We start from the raw sequence: 18,259 nt of genomic DNA on the forward strand, positions 1-18,259 counted from the left end.
ATAATTATAGAAAAAAGAAAATAAAGGGACAGCATATAAAAAAAATGGAAAGAAAAATTGCCAGACAAGAATCCTATATCCAGCAGAGCTCTCTATCAAATAGGAAGAAGAAAAGAGATCCTTTGCAGAAAAGAAAGAAATAAGAAATTTATGAAAACAAGGCCAAAATGACAAGAAATTTTAAGTGAAGTCCTTCACACAGAAATACCAAAGGAAAGTACATGGACTGTTGTAACCAGAAACAACAGAAAAAGAAATACAGCAAAATGGCAAAAGTAAAACCTGGCCTGACAATAATCACACTTAATGTGAATGGACTAAATTAACCACATAAGAGGAAAACAATAGCAGAATGGGTTTAAAAGAAAAAACCAACAAGGCCCATCAATATGTTGCCTACAAGAAATATATCTAAAAAGTAAGAAAAGGACAGACTCAAAATCAAAGGCTGGAAAGAAATATACCAAGCAAATGACAACCTTGAAAAAGCAGGAATGGCAATAGTAATCTCCGATAAAATCTATTTCAGAATGAAAACCATCATAAAAGATAAAGATAGGCATTACATACTGATCGAAGGCACAATAGATCAAGAAGACACAACCATGGTCAACATTTATACACCAAATAATAGACCTGCAAGATACATAAAACAATGATTACCAGAATTGAAGAAAGAAATAAACAGCATCAAATAGTGGTAGGAGATGTCAACACACCACTATTACTAAAGGATGAGTCAACTCAAAAGAAACTCAACAAAGATTCATAAGATCTAAAATACACAGTCAACTCAACATTTTGGATATATTCAGGGTACAGTACTCAACTAAAACTCAGTTCACTTTTCTTCTCAAGAGCACATGGTACATTCTCCAGAATTGATCATATATCAAGACATAAAGCAAGCCTCAATAAATTAAAAAAAAAAACAATTAAATAATACAAAGTATCTTCTCAGATTACTAATGCCATAAAACTAGAAGTTAACCACAGATGGGTAAAGCTTACAAAACCATCCATGTGGAAGCTAAATTTAACTCTCTGCTAGAACATGACTGGGTTATAAAAGAAATAAAGAATGAAATGTAAAAAGTTCCTTGAAACAAATGAAAATGAAAATACAACATACCCAAACCTCAGTTCATACCAATAGGCATATACGTAAAAAAGGATGAAAAAAGAAAAATCAATGATCTAACGCACCACCTTCATCAAATAAAAAGAGAACAACAATCTAACCCTACAGCTACTAGAAGAAGAGAAAGTATAGGACAAGAGCTGAAATCAATGAGATAGAAAACAGAAAAAACTGAAACCATCAATAAGACCAGAAGCTATTTTTTAGAAAGGGTCAGTATAATTGACAAACCACTGGCAAACTTAACAAAAGGGGGGAAAAAAAGAGAGAGAGAAGACACAGATTAAGAAATGAGAGAGGTGACATCACAACAGAACCAGAAGAAATTAAATCAATAATATCAGAATACTATGAAATGCTATATTCTGATAAATTTTAAAACCTAGAGGAAATGATGGATGATGGAGAGATTGAGATTGTTCACAGCTGTTGGGGAACACTGGGGAGGAAGAGAGGGCCTCTGGCCAAGACAGATCACTTAAGCTCCAGATAAGTGCAAGCCTCCCAATGGCCTTTAATATGGGGTAGAGAAATCTCCCCTGTGTTTGGCTGTACCGGCCTGAGAAAGCTCGCCACCTGGAAAGTTGGCTGTTGCATCTGTTGAGCTGGGAGTAGTCTACACAAGGCTGAGGTTCTCCTAACCAATTCACATGTCCCACATCTGTAAGCCCACCCTATTTGGTCTTCCTGTTTACATGCTTGTATATAAGTGCACTGCAGACCCCAATAAAATTGAGCTGGATTGACCCTCTGATCCTCTCCCAGAGTGATGTATCTCTGCTGTCCTTACTTCCATCAGGGTGTCACTGTTAAGTTGCCAGCAGACAGCAACACACAGCTTTAGTTTGCTTGGCTCCACAATCAACACTCTTGGCACAAGTAGCCAGGAAATTAAAAGACATACTGCGATGGGAAATTTTGTGGTTAGAGAGCTCTCCAATGTACTGAAGAGCAATGATGTCAGTCTGAAGACTAAGGTGATCCTGATACAGTCTTTGCTTGCTATGCATCAGAGAGCCAGACAATGACTAGGGATGATAGAAGGAGAATTGATGCCTCTGAACTGTGGTGCTGGAGAAGAGTAATAAATATACCATGGACTGCTAAGAGAATGAACATGTTTGTCCTGGAGAGGGTGAAGCAAGGCTGCTCCTTGGAGGCAAGGATTCTGAAACTTTGTCTGGCACACTTTGGACATGTTGCAAGGAGAGACCAGTCCTTGAAGAAGAATGTCATGCTTGGTAGGGTGGAGGGACAGTACAGGAGAGGAAGACCCTCTATGAGATAGACTGATTCAGTGACTAGGGTAACCAGGGTAGGTGTGTCAGAGACAATGCAATTTGCACAGGACAGAGCAGAGTTTAGGGCTGTTATACATAGGGTCACGATGAATCACCAGCGACTCAACGGCAAACAGCAACAACAGAGGAAATAGATAAATTTCTTGAAACTCATGCCCTGCACAGTTTGACAAGGACAGACATAGAACACTTGAACAGAGCCAGCACAAAGGAATAAATTGTAAAGGTCATAAAAAAGATCTCCCATAAGAAAAGTACTGGATGAGAAGGCTTGATAGCAGAATTCTACCAAACATTCAGAGAGGATTTATCATCACCAATTCTACTCAATTTATTTTAAAAAATTGAAAAAGAAAGAACGCTCCTAGAGTCATTCTATGAAGCAAATATAACCGTAATACCAAAATCAGACAAAGATATTACCAAGAAAGAAAACTAAAGACCAATATCTATCATGGATATAGATGCAAAAACCCTTAACAAAATCCTAGCCATTAGAATCCAAAAGCACATCCAAAAAATAATTCACCATGACCAAATGGAATTCATAACAAGTATGCAAGGATGGTTCAACATAAGAAAAACAATCAATGTAATTCATCATATTAACAAAGTAAATAACAAGAACCTAAGAATATGATCTTAGTAATTTGTACAGAAAAGGTATTTGACAAAATCCAACACTCCTTCCTGATTAAGACACTCAGCAAAAGTGGAATAGAAGAGAATTTCCCCAACTTAGTAAAAAGTATATATGCAAAAGCAAGAGCCAATATCATTCTCAATGGAGAAAGACTAAAAACCATTTTCTCTGTGAACAGGGATAAGAAAAGGATGCTCACTGTCACTACTTTCACTCAATGTTATACTGGAAGTGCTAGCTAGGGAATATGACAAGAGAAGGAAATAAAAGGCATCCAGATCAGCAAAGAGATGGTTGAACAGTTGCTACATGCAGATGATAAAATAAAGTACATAGAAACCCCAAAGACTCAAAAACAACAAAATCCAACAAACTGTTAGAGATAGTAGGCCAGTTTAGTAGAGTGGCAGGATATAAACTCAATATCCAAAAATCAGTAGAATTTCTCTACAGTAACAAAGAGAACTCAGAAAAGGAAACCAAGACAGTAATACCATTTACAATAGCTAACCACAAACTGAGATACTTGGGAGTGAAACTAACTAGAAACACGAAAGACCTATACATAGAAAACTACAGAACATTTTTGGAAGACAACAGAAAAGATCTAAAGAAATGGAAAAATGTGCCCTGTTCATGTTAGGAAGACTCAATATTGTGAAAAAGGCAATCCTACCAAAAGCAATCTACATGTTCAACCAATCACAATATAGATATCAAATTCATTTTTCAAGGAGATTGAAAAGAAAATTGTCAAGTTTATTTGGAGAAGTAAGAGACCCCGAATAAGCAAAACACTTCTGAAAAACAAAAATGAAGTGGGAGGCATAGCACTACCTGACCTCAAAAGCAACTACACAGTGGTAGTAACCAAAACAGCATGGGACTGGTACAATGAGAGGCACATAGACCAATGGAACAGAGAACCCAGCAACAGACCCAGCCATCTATATTGCCCATCTGATATTGGGCAAGGAAATCAAACCTATAAAATGGGGAAATGATAACCTGTTCAACAATGGTGCTGGCAAAATTGGACTGCTAACTGCAGAAAGCTGAAACAGGATCCACATCTCACACACTATACTAAAATAAACTCAAAGTGGATCAGAGATCTGAGAGTAAAGCCCCAAACCATAAAGTTTAGAACAGACAAACAGATCAAGCTTAGAAGGCCTAATCTATGGTATAAAGAGACTGCCAAAATACAGCCAGAAATGAACAATCTGAAGAAGATAAAATTGGGGGCTGGAACTTTCTAAAGATTAAATTCCTGTGCATATCAGAAAAAAGCATGAAAAGAAAGCCTACTGACTGGAAACAAACATTCAGCAATACCATCTCAGACAGAGTCTCATAATAAAAGTTTATAGAATACTGCTGGGCCTCCAGAGAAAAAGACTGATAACAAAATTACAAAATGGGTAAAAAACATGGAAAGAATTTTCACAAAGGAAAACATTCAAATGTCCAACAGAAACATGAAGAGATGCTCCAAATCACTGGCAATATGAGAAATACAAATTAAAACCACAATGAGATATCATCTCACTCCAGTAGCAGTGGCAAAGTTTAACAGGACAGCAAGTAATAAATGTTGGAGAGGGTGTGGAGATATAGGAACTCTTATACATTGTTGGTGGGACTGTAAATTGATACAACCACTCTTGAAGGCAGTTTGGCACTTCCTCAAAAAGCTGAACATAGAAATTCTATTTGACCCAGCTATTCCATTGCTTGGAATATACCCCAAGAAAATGAGAACTGAGGCTCAAATGAAGACTTGTATACAAATGTTCATAACAGTGTTATTCACTATCACAAGAACGTGGAAAAAGCCCAGATGTCCTACCATAAACGAATGGATTGAGAACTTGTGGTACATTCATATAATGGAATACTATGCAGCATTCAGGAGCAATATTTTGTAAATTACTACTTGACTTGGGTCCATACATATTCAATCTATATGCTTAGCTAATTATTCAAGAAGCTGGACTCTATGAAGAGTAATGTGGCATCAGGATTGGAGGGAGACTCATCAATAATCTGCAGTATGCAGATGACACAACCTTACTTGCTGAAAGTAAGGAGGACTTGAAGCATTTGTTGCAGAAAATCAAGGGATGTAACCTTCAGTGTGGATTGCATCTCAATGTCAAGAAAGCAGATTCTTAACGTTGGACCAATAGGCAGTGTCATTATGGATGGAGAGGAGATTGAAACTGTCAACAGCTTCATCTTTCTTTGACCCACAATTAACACCCTTGGTAACAACAGTCAGGAAATAAGGAGATGCACTGCACTGGAAAAATCTGCAGTTAGCGAAGCTTTGCAAATTATTGAGGAGTAGTGATATCAGTTTGAGGACTAAGGTGCATCTGATTCAGGCCATAGTCTTTTGAATAAGGATGACAGAAAAAGAATTGATGCCTTTGAGCTGTGGTGTTGGAGAAGAGCACTGAACATCCTACGGACAGCCAAGAGAACAAACAGATACATTTTGGACATGGTGCAGCTGGAGGGCACTTTGGAGGCGAGAATAATAAGGCTTCACCTCACATACATTGGACATGTTGCTAGGAGTGGGCCATTCCTTGGAGAAGGACTTGATGTTTTGGAAAGGGTGGAGGATCAGTGAAGGAGAGGAGGACCCTCAGCCAGGTGGATTGACACAGTGACTGCTGAAATGGGCTCTTGTGTGTCAAGAAGTGTGAGGATGGTGCAGGATAGAACAGGGTTCAGACCTTTGTTCATAGGATCACTACGAGTTGTGCTCAACTTGATGGCACGTAACAACAACCACCTAACTTGGGAGGGACTGGAAAGCATTATGCGGAGTGAACTAACTCAGTCCCATAAGGACAAATACTGTGCAAAACCATTATTGTAGAATGAGAATGAGGATCCAAGGGGGAGTGGGGATAGGGTTAGGATGGGCCGGGTGGGAGGCAGTGTTAAACATAGGGTAGCATAATTTTATGGGGGGTGTGTGTGAAGGAAATGGAAAAGATCTTGTGTGAAAAACAATGTATTTGAACTTTGTAAATAAATCAGTATTTTTAAAAAGAAATCAAACAATGTATTTATTGCCTTAGATAAATCTGTTTTCACATACCTCTTTAATGTACTAAAAAGCAAAGGTGTCAGTTTAAAGATTAAGTACCTTTAACAAACGGAGATTTGTACACCTATGTTCATAGCAGCCTTATTCACAATGGAAATGATATATTAAAAGCCCAAATGCCCATCAACAAATGGATGCATTGAGAGATTATTGTGCATTTACACAATAGAATACTATGCAGCACTCAGGAGCAATCACTCCATAAAATACTATATAAAATGGGAAAGGCTAGAGAAGATGATACTCTAAAGCATCAATTCTTTTTCTAACACCCTTAATTTTTTAAATTTTTTTTTCCAGCTCTCAGATGTCTAGTAAGTGATTGAAAAGACCATGGCCTGAATCAGATGCACCTTAGTCCTCAAACTGACATCATCAATCTTCAGTAATTTGGAGAGGTTGCTGACCACAGACTTTCCCAGTGAGATACACCTTGTTTTAAAGCCTAAGGTTTCCTTAAAGACTGAGGTGGCCTGACTCAAGGTATTTTCATTTGCTTCATATACATATGAATGTTGGACAACAAAAAAAAGGAAGAAGTGATGCCATTGACTGGCAATGTTGATGAAGAATACTGAATATATTGTGAACTTCCAGATAAACAAATCTGTCTTAGGAAAAGTGCAGAGTGTTTTTTAGAATTAAGGACGATTTTTCTCACACACTTTGAGTATGTTGTGAGAAGGGAGCAATACTTGCTCAAGGACATCATGCAAGGAAAAGCAGACGGTCAGTGGAAGAACAGAACACCCTGAAGGAGACGGATTGGCACAGTGACTGCCAATTGTGGGATGAAACACAACAGAGGCTGTGAGGTTGAGGTAGCGTTTCATTCTGATCTACAAATGTTCGCTGTAAGCCGGAGCTGACTTGATGACATCTAACAACCACACACGCCAAGCCCTGCTTTCTGCTGTTTACATTAACTCGTTGCATCTTTATAACAATTGTATAAAACAACATTGCCAATCTCATTTTATTGATTAGAAAACTCAGACACAAAGAAGGTAAAAGACTTGTCCAAGATCACAAAGCTAATTTAGCCTTTGAAACTGGGATTTGAGTATAAGCAGTCTGGCTCCAGTGCCTATGTATGTAACTACATACCTAACCTAACAGTCTCGTTCCCAAGGAGTCTTCATTCATAGAACTAATGACTTTGAACACAATAAATGCAATATGAAGAATATGTTTTTTCTCAATAGCCAGCAGGCACATTCCTCTGTAGGGGACCAGAGCCCGTGGGCAGACAGCTGCTCTATAAAACTGTGAAGAGCTGTGCAGAATGGAAGCGTGCTTCAGGGTCCGCCTGTTGGGTGGGCACCCATTTCACGAGGAGAAAGAAAGCTGCTCTGCCAACACAGGAGCCAGAGCAAGAAGGCCAAGAGCTGTGGCTGGGGTTCGCAGGGAGGGAAAGAGAAGAGAGAAGAGAGACTGGGGTTGGAAGCTGAACAGCGAGTATTTGGAGAGAGAGATTATCTAAACTTCACTTTGCTGAAAACATCCTTGGCTAGTAACCAAATGGATGAAGGTTTGTATCCACCCAGAAGCGAAGCTCTGGTGGCCTAATGGTAAGAAGTTAGATTGTCACCCCAAAGGCATGTGGTTTGATGCCACCAGATACTCTGAAGCAGAAAGGTGGGCAATCTACTCTGATGTGATTTACAGCCTCGGAAACCTGCTGAAGGGTCAGCTATGAGTGGGTTCCGACTTGAGAGCACATAACAGCAATAACATCCACCTAAAGATACATCAGAAAAAGGTCTGGCAATCTACTTCTGAAAAGTCAGTAGAATTATGGCACACACAAAGAACAGCCTAACACAGACAAGGTCATCATGAGTGCGTTTTGTACTTGGAGGTGTAGGAGAGCAAATCAGAGGACAGAATCAAGAGCCCACAATGGTGTCACATAGATTTAAAACAGAAGTGAGACAGAAGAAAACTCAAGGTGGGAGGTGCAAACAATCAGAACCCTGGAGTTTAGATACTTATCTGGCTGTACTTGTGAACACGCGGCTTGAATTTCTGCCTCTAAAAGAATATTTTTTAAAAGTTATAAAGCACATATTTGGGGCCTAGACAAGTTCTACATGTTCTAAAAAATAAAGTTAGCTGGTCAAATTACATGCAAGATGTTCCCCATCCTCACTCCTCATTTCATGCCAAAGTTGGGGCCAGAGAGAAAATTAACAAGTGCTTTGTTCACACCAAGTTAACAGACTCCCACTAGTCTGTGAGATTCTTCCTCTCAAGAAACGAACAGTAGCTCACTGAGAGTCACACAAAAAGCCAGGAATAAGTTCATCAGAATCCAGTAACACTTCTCCTTCCTTTTTAGAAAGGTCTCAAATTAGCCTAGAAAGCAAAACTCACAGTTGGGTCTCTGTATGTCTGAGAGAGAGCCACTCCAGGTGTGATTAGAAAGGTGGTATGAGTGTGCCAGATTGCAAATTTCAAGTGTAGAGCTTAAATATATTTGAACGGTCGGAGATTAAAAACACTAAAACCCAACAAATTGGTAGTTCTATAGCCCTAGTTGATGAGTCATTTTCCAGTGTTGGAGATACACAGGAGAGCATGTGGAGGTGAGGGTGATTGAGAATGGCATCCTGGAAAGTTCTAGTGAGAAATACAAAGGAGGAAGAGGAAGCAGGAGTGAACCAGGAATAGGAGCCCTGTGATTCCTCCCTCCCAGTGCCACTGTGATGCAATTCAGTCACAACCCTGTATAAAAGGTGCCGTGATATTGCAGATGGAAAGGTTGGTGGTTCAAATCCACTCATTGGTGCTGCCAAAGAAATACCTGGCATTCCACATTCATAAGATCACAGTCATTGCAAACCCTGTGGAGTGTAGTTTTCCTCTGATATTCTCAGGATCACCCAGAGTGGGAAATAATTCAACAGTGATAAGTTCACTTTTCTTGTTTCTGCTCTGTCAGGGAAAAAAAACTCAAATTCATTTGTCATCAAGTCAGAACTAACTCATAGCTGACCGTTCATTCAGGTTTTGGAGGTAGTAAATCATACAGGAGACTGACCATTTTTCTCCTATAGAACCGCTAGTGGATTTGAACCTCCAAAGAGGCAGGGGCTTTGAGTTACCAGCGCAACTCTCAACAGACTATAGTGCTTACAGTTTAGACTGTGGCCCAATGGGTGCCCCAGTTATGATTTCAAAGGGAAAAGAAGTTGAAACAGAGATGCAGTCCATAAAAACAATTTTTCCCCCACAGTTTTCTTTTCAAGGCATGCTACATCTCGAGAAGAAAGTAAACTATTCAAGAGAGGAAAAAAATCTTAAATACCTGTGCAAATACGATCCAGGGTAGCGATGGCACTTAGTGTCAGAATCACTCTGTTGGATGTCTCATAATTCCAGATCGGGTTTAGAGAAGTGCACCAGATGCGGAGAATGAGGAGAAGAAACTGCCCTAAAATGAATCCCCAGATCCTGAGGTACCTGTAAGTGTGAAAGCATGTTTAGAAATTGCTCATGTGCCAAGAGTCCAGAATGAGAGCTGCATGGGGAACTGAACTGAGGGGGGATTGTATAATAACAAAAGTTCGGGATTTTTTTTTACTTTTCAAAGAGAAAAATCAACTAGGGGGGAGGAGTGGGCAGGGAAGAAAATGTGCAACAATGATTGAATAGAAGGGGAAAAAAAGAAATCGCTCATGTGTAGCACTGTGCTATGTTCTTCATTAGTTCTATTTCATGAAATGAGAATCTGATAGACTGTTCTTGATAAGACGTAGTAATGCATACAATTTAACCTTTGTATCTTCTATTTCACAATTGTATTTGGTGATTTGTTTTTAATGCTTTAACTTGAGACTTTTTTGAGATTAATGGCAGTAAGTCACATTCTGGTTTTGTGGAAAGGGAAGAGAGGAGGGGAGAGGAGAAAGACACAGAGAGAGAATGTGTGTGTATGTTTTAGCTCTCAAGAACACATTCCCAATAAAGCAAATCCAATGCCACGGAGTCTATTCTGACTCAAAATAACCCCACAGGACTGAGAAGAACTACCCCCAAAAGGTTTCCAAACTATACTCTGTATAGAAGCAATCAGTTACATCTTTCTCTTACAGAGTGGTAGGTGGGTTGAAACTGCCAATCCTTCCATTAGTAGCCAAGCACTCAACTACTTTCATAGGGCCTTCCAAAGCCCCTCAAGGGCTCCTTTGGAAGGTCCTATGAAAAGTAGGTAAGAAAACTAAGAACTATATAGTTGGACTTTCTGATGTTCACAGTCTCTATGGTAACAGATCAGACCTGTCTGTCCACAAGAGCATAAGCCCCAACCGTACCTTTGTAGGCCACTTCCTGACCACCAAGTCACGGATTGCACTAGAAGCGAGGAAAAGACACCAAGGGAGAGGACCATCAGTCGGAGTCTGGCATTTGGAGCCTGGAAGGAGGCTATGCTGCCTGCAAACAGACGGGTGGATTGCTAAACATTTCTGAAAATTACACATTGTACTTGATGATGTGCACCTGTGATGCTCAGGAACACACACACACACACACACACACACACACACACACACAATCCTAGTATAGTTAGGCTAACCAAAAGGTCAGTAGTTCAAATCCACCGGCTATTCCATTTAAGAACATAAACAGTTTTCTACCATAAAGATCCATAGACTTAAAAATGCAATGAAGGATCATCGTTAAGTCAGAATCTGCTTGACAGCAGAGGGTTTGAGTTTATTTTTCTATATACATATCTATATAGAAAGATATCTATGTCTGCGTCATCTATCTATCTATCTATCTATCTATCTATCTATCTATCTATCTATCTTTGTTGTGTACCTTAGAATTGGAGCCGACCCATAACTGACCCTCCGGTGGGTTGTTACTAACGTGGGAGGAGACTGCCCATCCTTCTCCCGCAGGGCAACAGGCAGTGCCTCAAGCTGCATGCCTTCAGGATTGCAATGCAGCCTCTTTTCATGTGGCCACCAGAGCTCCCCAATCCATTGCTGTCAAGTAGATTGTCTTTGACTTGTGGTATCAGAGAAGAGTACTGAGTATCTCATGAACTTCCAGAAGAACAGATAGCTATGTCTTGGAGAAAGTGCAGCCAGAGTGTTCCTTTGAGGCAAGGATGGTAAGGCTTTCTTTCAGATAGTTGGGGGACGTTGTTAGAAGGGGCTATTCCTTGGAAAGTGACAACTTGCTTGGAAATGTAGAGAGTCAGTGATAAAGAGGAAGACCTTCAATGAGATAGATTGATGTTGTGACTGCAGCAATGGGCTCAAGTGTGACGGAGATGATGAGGATGGCACAAGAGAGAACAAAATTCAGGTCTGTTGTTCACAGGGACACTGAGTCATACTTGACTCAAAAGCCCCTAACAACACATCTCTCCCTCTACGTACCTACATACTACAGAGATAGAAATAGGATATGTGTGCATGTGTGTTGTCAGGTTGATTCTGACTCACCCAATGTGACAGAGGAGAGTATTCCAAAAGGTTTCCCAGGCTGTAATAATTATAGGCGCAGACGGCCATGTCTTTTTCTGCCATAAATTAATATATATAGGAGCAATTAGTGGGTTCAAACTACTGACTTTTCAGTTAGCAGCTAAGAACTTAAACCACTGATCCAACAAACTCCTGTATCAATTTCTCTTAAAAATTATTTTGTGATTGTTTCATACACTACATAATTTATTTTTTATTGTTCAATATGCTACAAAATTCAGAGAGCTCTGCCATATTTGCCATTTTCTAATTCCAGAACATTTTCAGCATCCCAAAAGGAAATCCTGTCTCAGTAGCAATCACTTCCCATTGTTCCTTGTACCCATTCCCGGCCCTAGCTAGCAATCATGAACTTAGTTTTAGCTTCTAAAGAGTAAACGATTTGGGGCATTTCATGCAAATGGAATTATACAATATGTGGCATTTTGTGTTTAGGTTTTTTTCACTTAGTATATTTTTTTTCTCTCTCAAGTTTATTCATGGCATATTCATTACTTTGTATCACTGAATAATATTCTATAGCATGGAAAAATCAGACTTTGTTATTCATGAATCACTATGTCTATACATCAATCAGCTCATAGTCATTTCACTACTGTTGTTCAGTGCCACTGAGTCAACAGCTCATACATAGCAACCCTACAAACAAGCATTCTGGACACTGTCCAATTCCATGCCATCTTCACAATCTCTAACACACTCAAGCCAATTGCCACAGTCACTGTGTCAATCTACCTGACTAAGAGTTTTCCATTCCTTCACCACTCTCTACCTTCCCAAGCAGGATGTCTCTTTTCAAGGAATAACCTCTCCTAGCAACACGTCCAAATTGTGTGAGATCACGCCTCATCATTTTTGCCTCTAAAGAACACTTAGGCCGCAACTTCTCCAAGACATTTCTGTTTGTCCATTTGGCAGCCCATGGGATGGATCTTCAGCACTCTTCAACAACACCATAGTCCAAAGGCTGCTTCTTCTGTCATCCTTATTCACAGTCTAGCTCTCAGCAGCACAGCAAGTGATTGGAATGATCATGGCCTGATTCAGGCACACCTTTGTCCTCAAACCAAAAGAATTCCTCCTCAAGAATTTGGAGAAGCCCTGACCATGGACTTTCCCAGTGCAATACATCTCCTGATCTCCTGACTGCTGATATCAAGTGTATTGACTGTGGATCTAAGTTAAGATTAAATCGTTTATAGTCTTGATTCTTTCTCTATCACGATGTTGTCTATCACTCCAATGATGAGGGGTTTGTTTTCTTGACACTGAGATGCAATCTATTTTGAAGGCATCCGTGTTGTACTTGCTATTGTATGCTGAGCAAATTATTCGAGAAGCTGAACTCTGTGAAGGAAAACATGGCTTCAGGACTGGGGCTGTGGTTGTTGTTGATTGCCATTGAGTCAAGCATGACTCATAGTGACCCTATCAACAAAAGACCTGAAGCCTTTCTAAAACTATTGTCATTTCTCCAAGTTCATAGGGTTCACAGAGACATGTTGTTTAGGAATTAGATGCCACTCCCGCTTCCAGGATTGGGGTAAGATTCCTCAATAATCTTCATTATCTGGATGACACAACCTAGCTTGCTGAAAGTGAAGAGAACTTGATAGTTTTTCTATTAATAATCTCACTGTTAGGTTATTATATGTAAAGTTGGCATAGACATTTGTGTAAAGTAGGTTTTCCCCACAATCTATTTTAAATTCTTTTTTTTTTTTATTAATCTGCTTTCAACTCTCTTAGGAATATATACCTAGAAGAAGTGCTAGTCATAGGGTAGCTCTATCTTCAACTTTTTAGAAGAGTGTTAACTAAAGAACTGCCAAACTTTTCCAAAGCAGCTGCACAATTATACATTTTCTCCAGCATAACACGGAGGGTTCCAACATCCACATCACTGGCAACACTTGTGATTGCCTGCCTGACAATGACTAAAGATGACAGAAGGAGGGTAGACGCTGTTGAGCGGTGGTACTGGAGAAGTGTGTTGAACATATTATGGACTGCCAAAAGAACAAACAGTTTTGTCCTGGAGAGGCTGAAACCTCTCCAAATTTCTCCTTGGAGGCAAGAATTTTGAAGCTCCATCTCGCATACTTTGGGCATGTTACCAGGAAGGAACAGTCCTTTGAGAAGGACACCATTATGGAAAGGTGGAGGGTCAGCACAGGAGAGGAAGGCCCTGAAGGAGATGGACTGACACAGTATCGGGGGTAATAGGGATAGGTGTGTTAGAGACAGTGAGACTGGCTCAGGATAGGACAGAGTTCAGAGCTGCTGGGGTCATTATGACTTGCAGGTGACTTGACAGCACATAAAATTAGTTTGGAAGATACGCAACCAGATTTCTCCTTAAAGGCAAAGGTGGATAAACTCCTTCTCTATTCTTTGGGCATGCTGACAGGAGGGGTCAGTCCTTGGAAAAAGAATTCAGGCTGAGAAAGGTAGAGTCATCCAAAGAGAAGACCCTTAATGAGATAGACTGACACAGTGATGGCAGCAATGGCTGGAGGAACTGAGGATGGTGGAGCTGATGGGATCGTGATAGGGCAAGGTTCACAGAATCACAATGAGTTGTAGTTGGCTCAATGGCATTTGACAACAACAAAGAAGGTCAAAATCTTTAAGGGGATAAAAACTGTAAATCAGTAAAAGTGTGATCTATCTTTACAGTTAATTGCTTGTTAATTGCTGTTAAACTGATTCTGATTCATAGTGACCTCAAGTTTGTCAGAGCAGAACTATGTTCTACAGGATTTCATCCTCTTTCATGTTTTTTTGGTTTACTAGGGAAGTTGACGTATTATAATTCAAGTTGGCAACAGAATGCAATACTTTAGTCAAGGTAGCTTCTCAAGTGTGCTCACAGGGCCTCTGACCTTCAGCCTTGTAGCTTTAAGTCAGCATTCCAAAGCTCTCTTAGTCCTAACAATTAGGACATCTCTCCTCTACCCACAATCTCCAGCAAGCATGGCCAAAAGGTCCCTGGCTCGGGCTCCTAGGGGCAGAAGTCTGATGACAGTTCCATCTCACACTGGCCTCTGGTTATCCGGTGCCACTGTTGCTACAGCTCTCATCCACATCTCAGTCTGACTGGCTGGTGCAGGAATATCTGGCTTCAAAGGACATGTACTACATTCTCTGCTTCTTCTTTCCCACTGGAAGCAAAATTCCCCTCTGAAGGGTTTTTTAATAGCTGTGGTGTTGGTTGGGTTGTGTTTTTTTTTTTGTTCATTCATTCATTCATTAAGTAGATTGCCAGACCTGTCTTCAAAGACACCTCTAGGTAGACTTGAACCTCCAATGTTTTGGTTAGCAGCCATGTACATTAACTGTTTCCACTCTCCAGGGATTTTGATTACATAAGTAATTAATATAAGAGATATGTAAGTAATTAATATATGTAGTGGCAGAAGTGAGATAGAATGCAACACATATGCTTCTCTAAGACTAAATGAGGATACCTTATTGCCATTGCTCCTGCTGCTGTAAAGTACCAGTGGGCTGACTTATTGTACCTCTTTGTATGACAATGCACTGGTATTTGTTGTACAAAAATGCCTGGTGCTGTCGTCACAATTTCTGCTGTGCTTGAGCCTCTGTTGCCTCCATGTGTCAATCACTGATGTGGAGGGGCTCACTCTTTTTTGCTGATCCTCTGCTTAACCAAGCGTCATGTCCTTCTCTAGGAACTTGACCTTCCTGATACCATGTCCAAAGTACATGAGATTAAGTTTCCCGAGTCCTGCTTCTAAGGAGCACTCTGGCTGCACTACTCCCACGACAGGTCTTTTGGCAGTCAATAATCTTCATGAGCGTCACGATTCAAAGATACCAATTCTTCCAACTTTCACATGCCATGAGGCGATAATACCAAGGCTTGGATCAGGCACTCCACCATAATCCTCAAAGTGATATTCTTGCTCTTCAGGACCTTAAAGCAACCTTTGCTAAGCATATGTTCCAATGTAATACACTATTTGATTTCTTGAGTGTTGTTACCATGGGCTGTGGTACGAACCCAAGTAAAATGAACTCCTTGATAACATCAATGTTATTTCCACTGTCATTATGTTGTCTATTGGCCCAGCTGTGAGGATTTTTGGTGCATGCTGAACTGAGAGAGCTGTGGTGGCACTGTCCACAGCAAGTTGTGCTCCAGAGATTCAAATCCACTGGTAGCTCCAAGGCTCCTTCTAGGAAGATTTCTCAGAAACTGGATGGAGAACAGCATTAAGTTTGCATTTATGTAGAGATTTAATCCATGTATCTATAGTCTCTGAGCTAATCAGTAAACACATTTTCTTTGTTTTCAGGAAACAAGGTAGTGTCATTGCATATGGTAGATTGCTTATGAGCCTTCCTACAATCCAAATGCCACATTCTTCTTCATAAACTCTGGTTTCTCAGATTATTTGCTCAGCATACGGATAGTGTAAGTACACAGGCCTGATGCAGACCTTTTCTGATGTTAAACCATGCACTATTCCCTTGTTCTGCTTGAATAACTGCTTCTTGGTCTGTTCATAGTTTCTATATGAGCACAGTTAAGTGTTTCAGCATTTCCATTCTTCCCAATATTATCTATCATTTGCCATAGTTCAAGATGTCATTTCCATAGTCAGTAAAAGATAAATATCCTCAGGACTCTTTAAAACACAGTTGTCTCCCATCCTTAAGAAGCATCTGAAGAGAGTTTATGGCAAATCATGGGATTTCTTCAGCTTCTGTTTACATCAACCAAGTTCAACAGCCCCCTGCAAGAGTATCTAGTAAACACTGTCAACTCTGAGTCACTTTCACCAATCATTCCACATTCCCAAATACAATGCTACTTCTGTTCAAGGTGACAGGTTTTTACTGAGGGAGGATGTGAGAAAGAAATATGAAGATTCCCAATCAAACGACATACCCACTCCAGACTTATCCAATGTCAGTCCTGTATATCCAATTTACTGAACCGGAGCTGGATTTGAATAATGAAAACTGTTCCAACAACTGTTCAATACACTGTCATTTCAAAGAAGGCACTTTCAGTGATCTCTACTCTATGATGGAGAGGAGTACTGAACAGCCGCCAATAGACAAACAATGCTTCTTAGAGAAGGTTGCAGGCAGAGTGCTCCTTGGAAGCAAGGACAAGAAAGCTTCATCTCACATACTTTGGGCATGTTGTTAGGAGAGGCTATTCCTTGGAGAAGGACATTATGCTTAGAAAAGTGGAGGGTCAAAAGAGAGGAAGACCCTCAACCAGGTTTATTGACATAGTGCCTGCAGCAACAAGCTGGAGTGTGTCAGAGATTGTGAGGATGGCACAAGTTAGATACTGTTCACATCTGTATTTTCATAGGGTTGGTGTGAGTCACACTGGATTTAATGGCACCGAACAACAACTATTAAATCCAAGATATGACAATTAGCCCTTCTTCTCTTGGAAAAATAGAAGAAGGAGAGTCAGGAAATAGAAGGAGGAAACGGGATATATGCCTGATTGCCTCTATAAACAACTGTCTCCTTTGCCATGAGCGGGAACAACTGATAATGGCTACCATTACTGGACATTTTGATTCAAGACTGCAAAAGAGTCTTAACCAAAGTGGGAAGGAGAGTGGAACAAAAAGTAGAAGTCCAAATTCTCCAAAAATGCAATCTTCCTGGAGCCACTGTGGCTGGATGAACTCCTGAAAGTACTGTCTTGAGATAATCTTTAAATCTTAAACCAGAAATATTTCTTGAATTTTTTTTTTAAACCAAGGGATAACTGACTCACAGCTGGCACTCCAGTCGGTTTTCAGAGGCAGTTAATGAAATGTGAGGCAACTGCCTGTCTTTCTGTCATGGAACAGTCGGCAGATTAAAGACTTGCACCTTCAAACTGGCAGTGTAGCTTCCTACTCATTAGGCCACAGGAGCTATTTAATAAAGAATGTCTTTCTGCCTTGAGCATTTCGACCATGAAGAGAACAAACAGGTTCATCCTGCAGAGAATGAAACCAGACAAGGAGTCTGAAGCACACTTCAGACATGTTGCAAGGAGGAACCAACCAGTCTTTGGAGAGGGACATCATGCTTGGGAGGGTGGAGGGACAGTGCAGGAGGTGAAGACCCTAGATGAGGTGGATTGACTCAGTGATTGGAGTAATGGGGGTAGGTGTGTCAGAGATGGTAGATTGGCTCAGGATAGAGCAGGGTTCAGAGCTAATATACGTAGGATTGCTATGAGACACAGGTGACTCGACAGCACATAACAACAACAATAATATGGGACAGTTGTGGTGCTAGAGAAGAGTCTTGGACATACCATGGACCACCAAGAAAACAAATAAGTCTGTCTTGGAGAGAATGAAACCAAGTTTCTCCTTAGAGGTTAGGAATTTGAAGTTCTGTCTCATATACTTTGGGCACATGGCAAGGAGGAAGATGTCCTTGAAGAAGGACATTATGCTCAGAAGGGTGGAGGGACAGTGCAGGAAAAGAAGACCCTGGATGAGATGGACTGATGCAATAACTGGGGCAATAGGGGTTGGTGTATCAGAG

At 40.4% G+C, this 18,259-nt stretch overlaps 1 protein-coding gene across 1 annotated transcript in view; it reads right to left on the bottom strand.

The window, feature by feature from the left end:
• The window catches only part of CWH43 (cell wall biogenesis 43 C-terminal homolog (S. cerevisiae)), a 116,793-nt gene that overhangs the window by 88,826 nt on the left and 9,708 nt on the right, over positions 1 to 18,259 (bottom strand). The window contains exons 3-4 of the mRNA XM_006894177.1: positions 10,529 to 10,649; positions 9,523 to 9,677 (exon numbers count right to left, since the gene is read on the bottom strand). Of these exons, the coding sequence (XP_006894239.1) occupies positions 9,523 to 9,677; positions 10,529 to 10,649 (276 nt within the window). The remainder of the gene's footprint in view (positions 1 to 9,522; positions 9,678 to 10,528; positions 10,650 to 18,259) is intronic.

Source organism: Elephantulus edwardii, unplaced genomic scaffold (genome assembly GCF_000299155.1).
Source record: "Elephantulus edwardii isolate Elephantulus edwardi_28Jun2011 unplaced genomic scaffold, EleEdw1.0 scaffold00137, whole genome shotgun sequence".
Classification (NCBI taxonomy): Eukaryota; Metazoa; Chordata; class Mammalia; order Macroscelidea; family Macroscelididae; genus Elephantulus; species Elephantulus edwardii.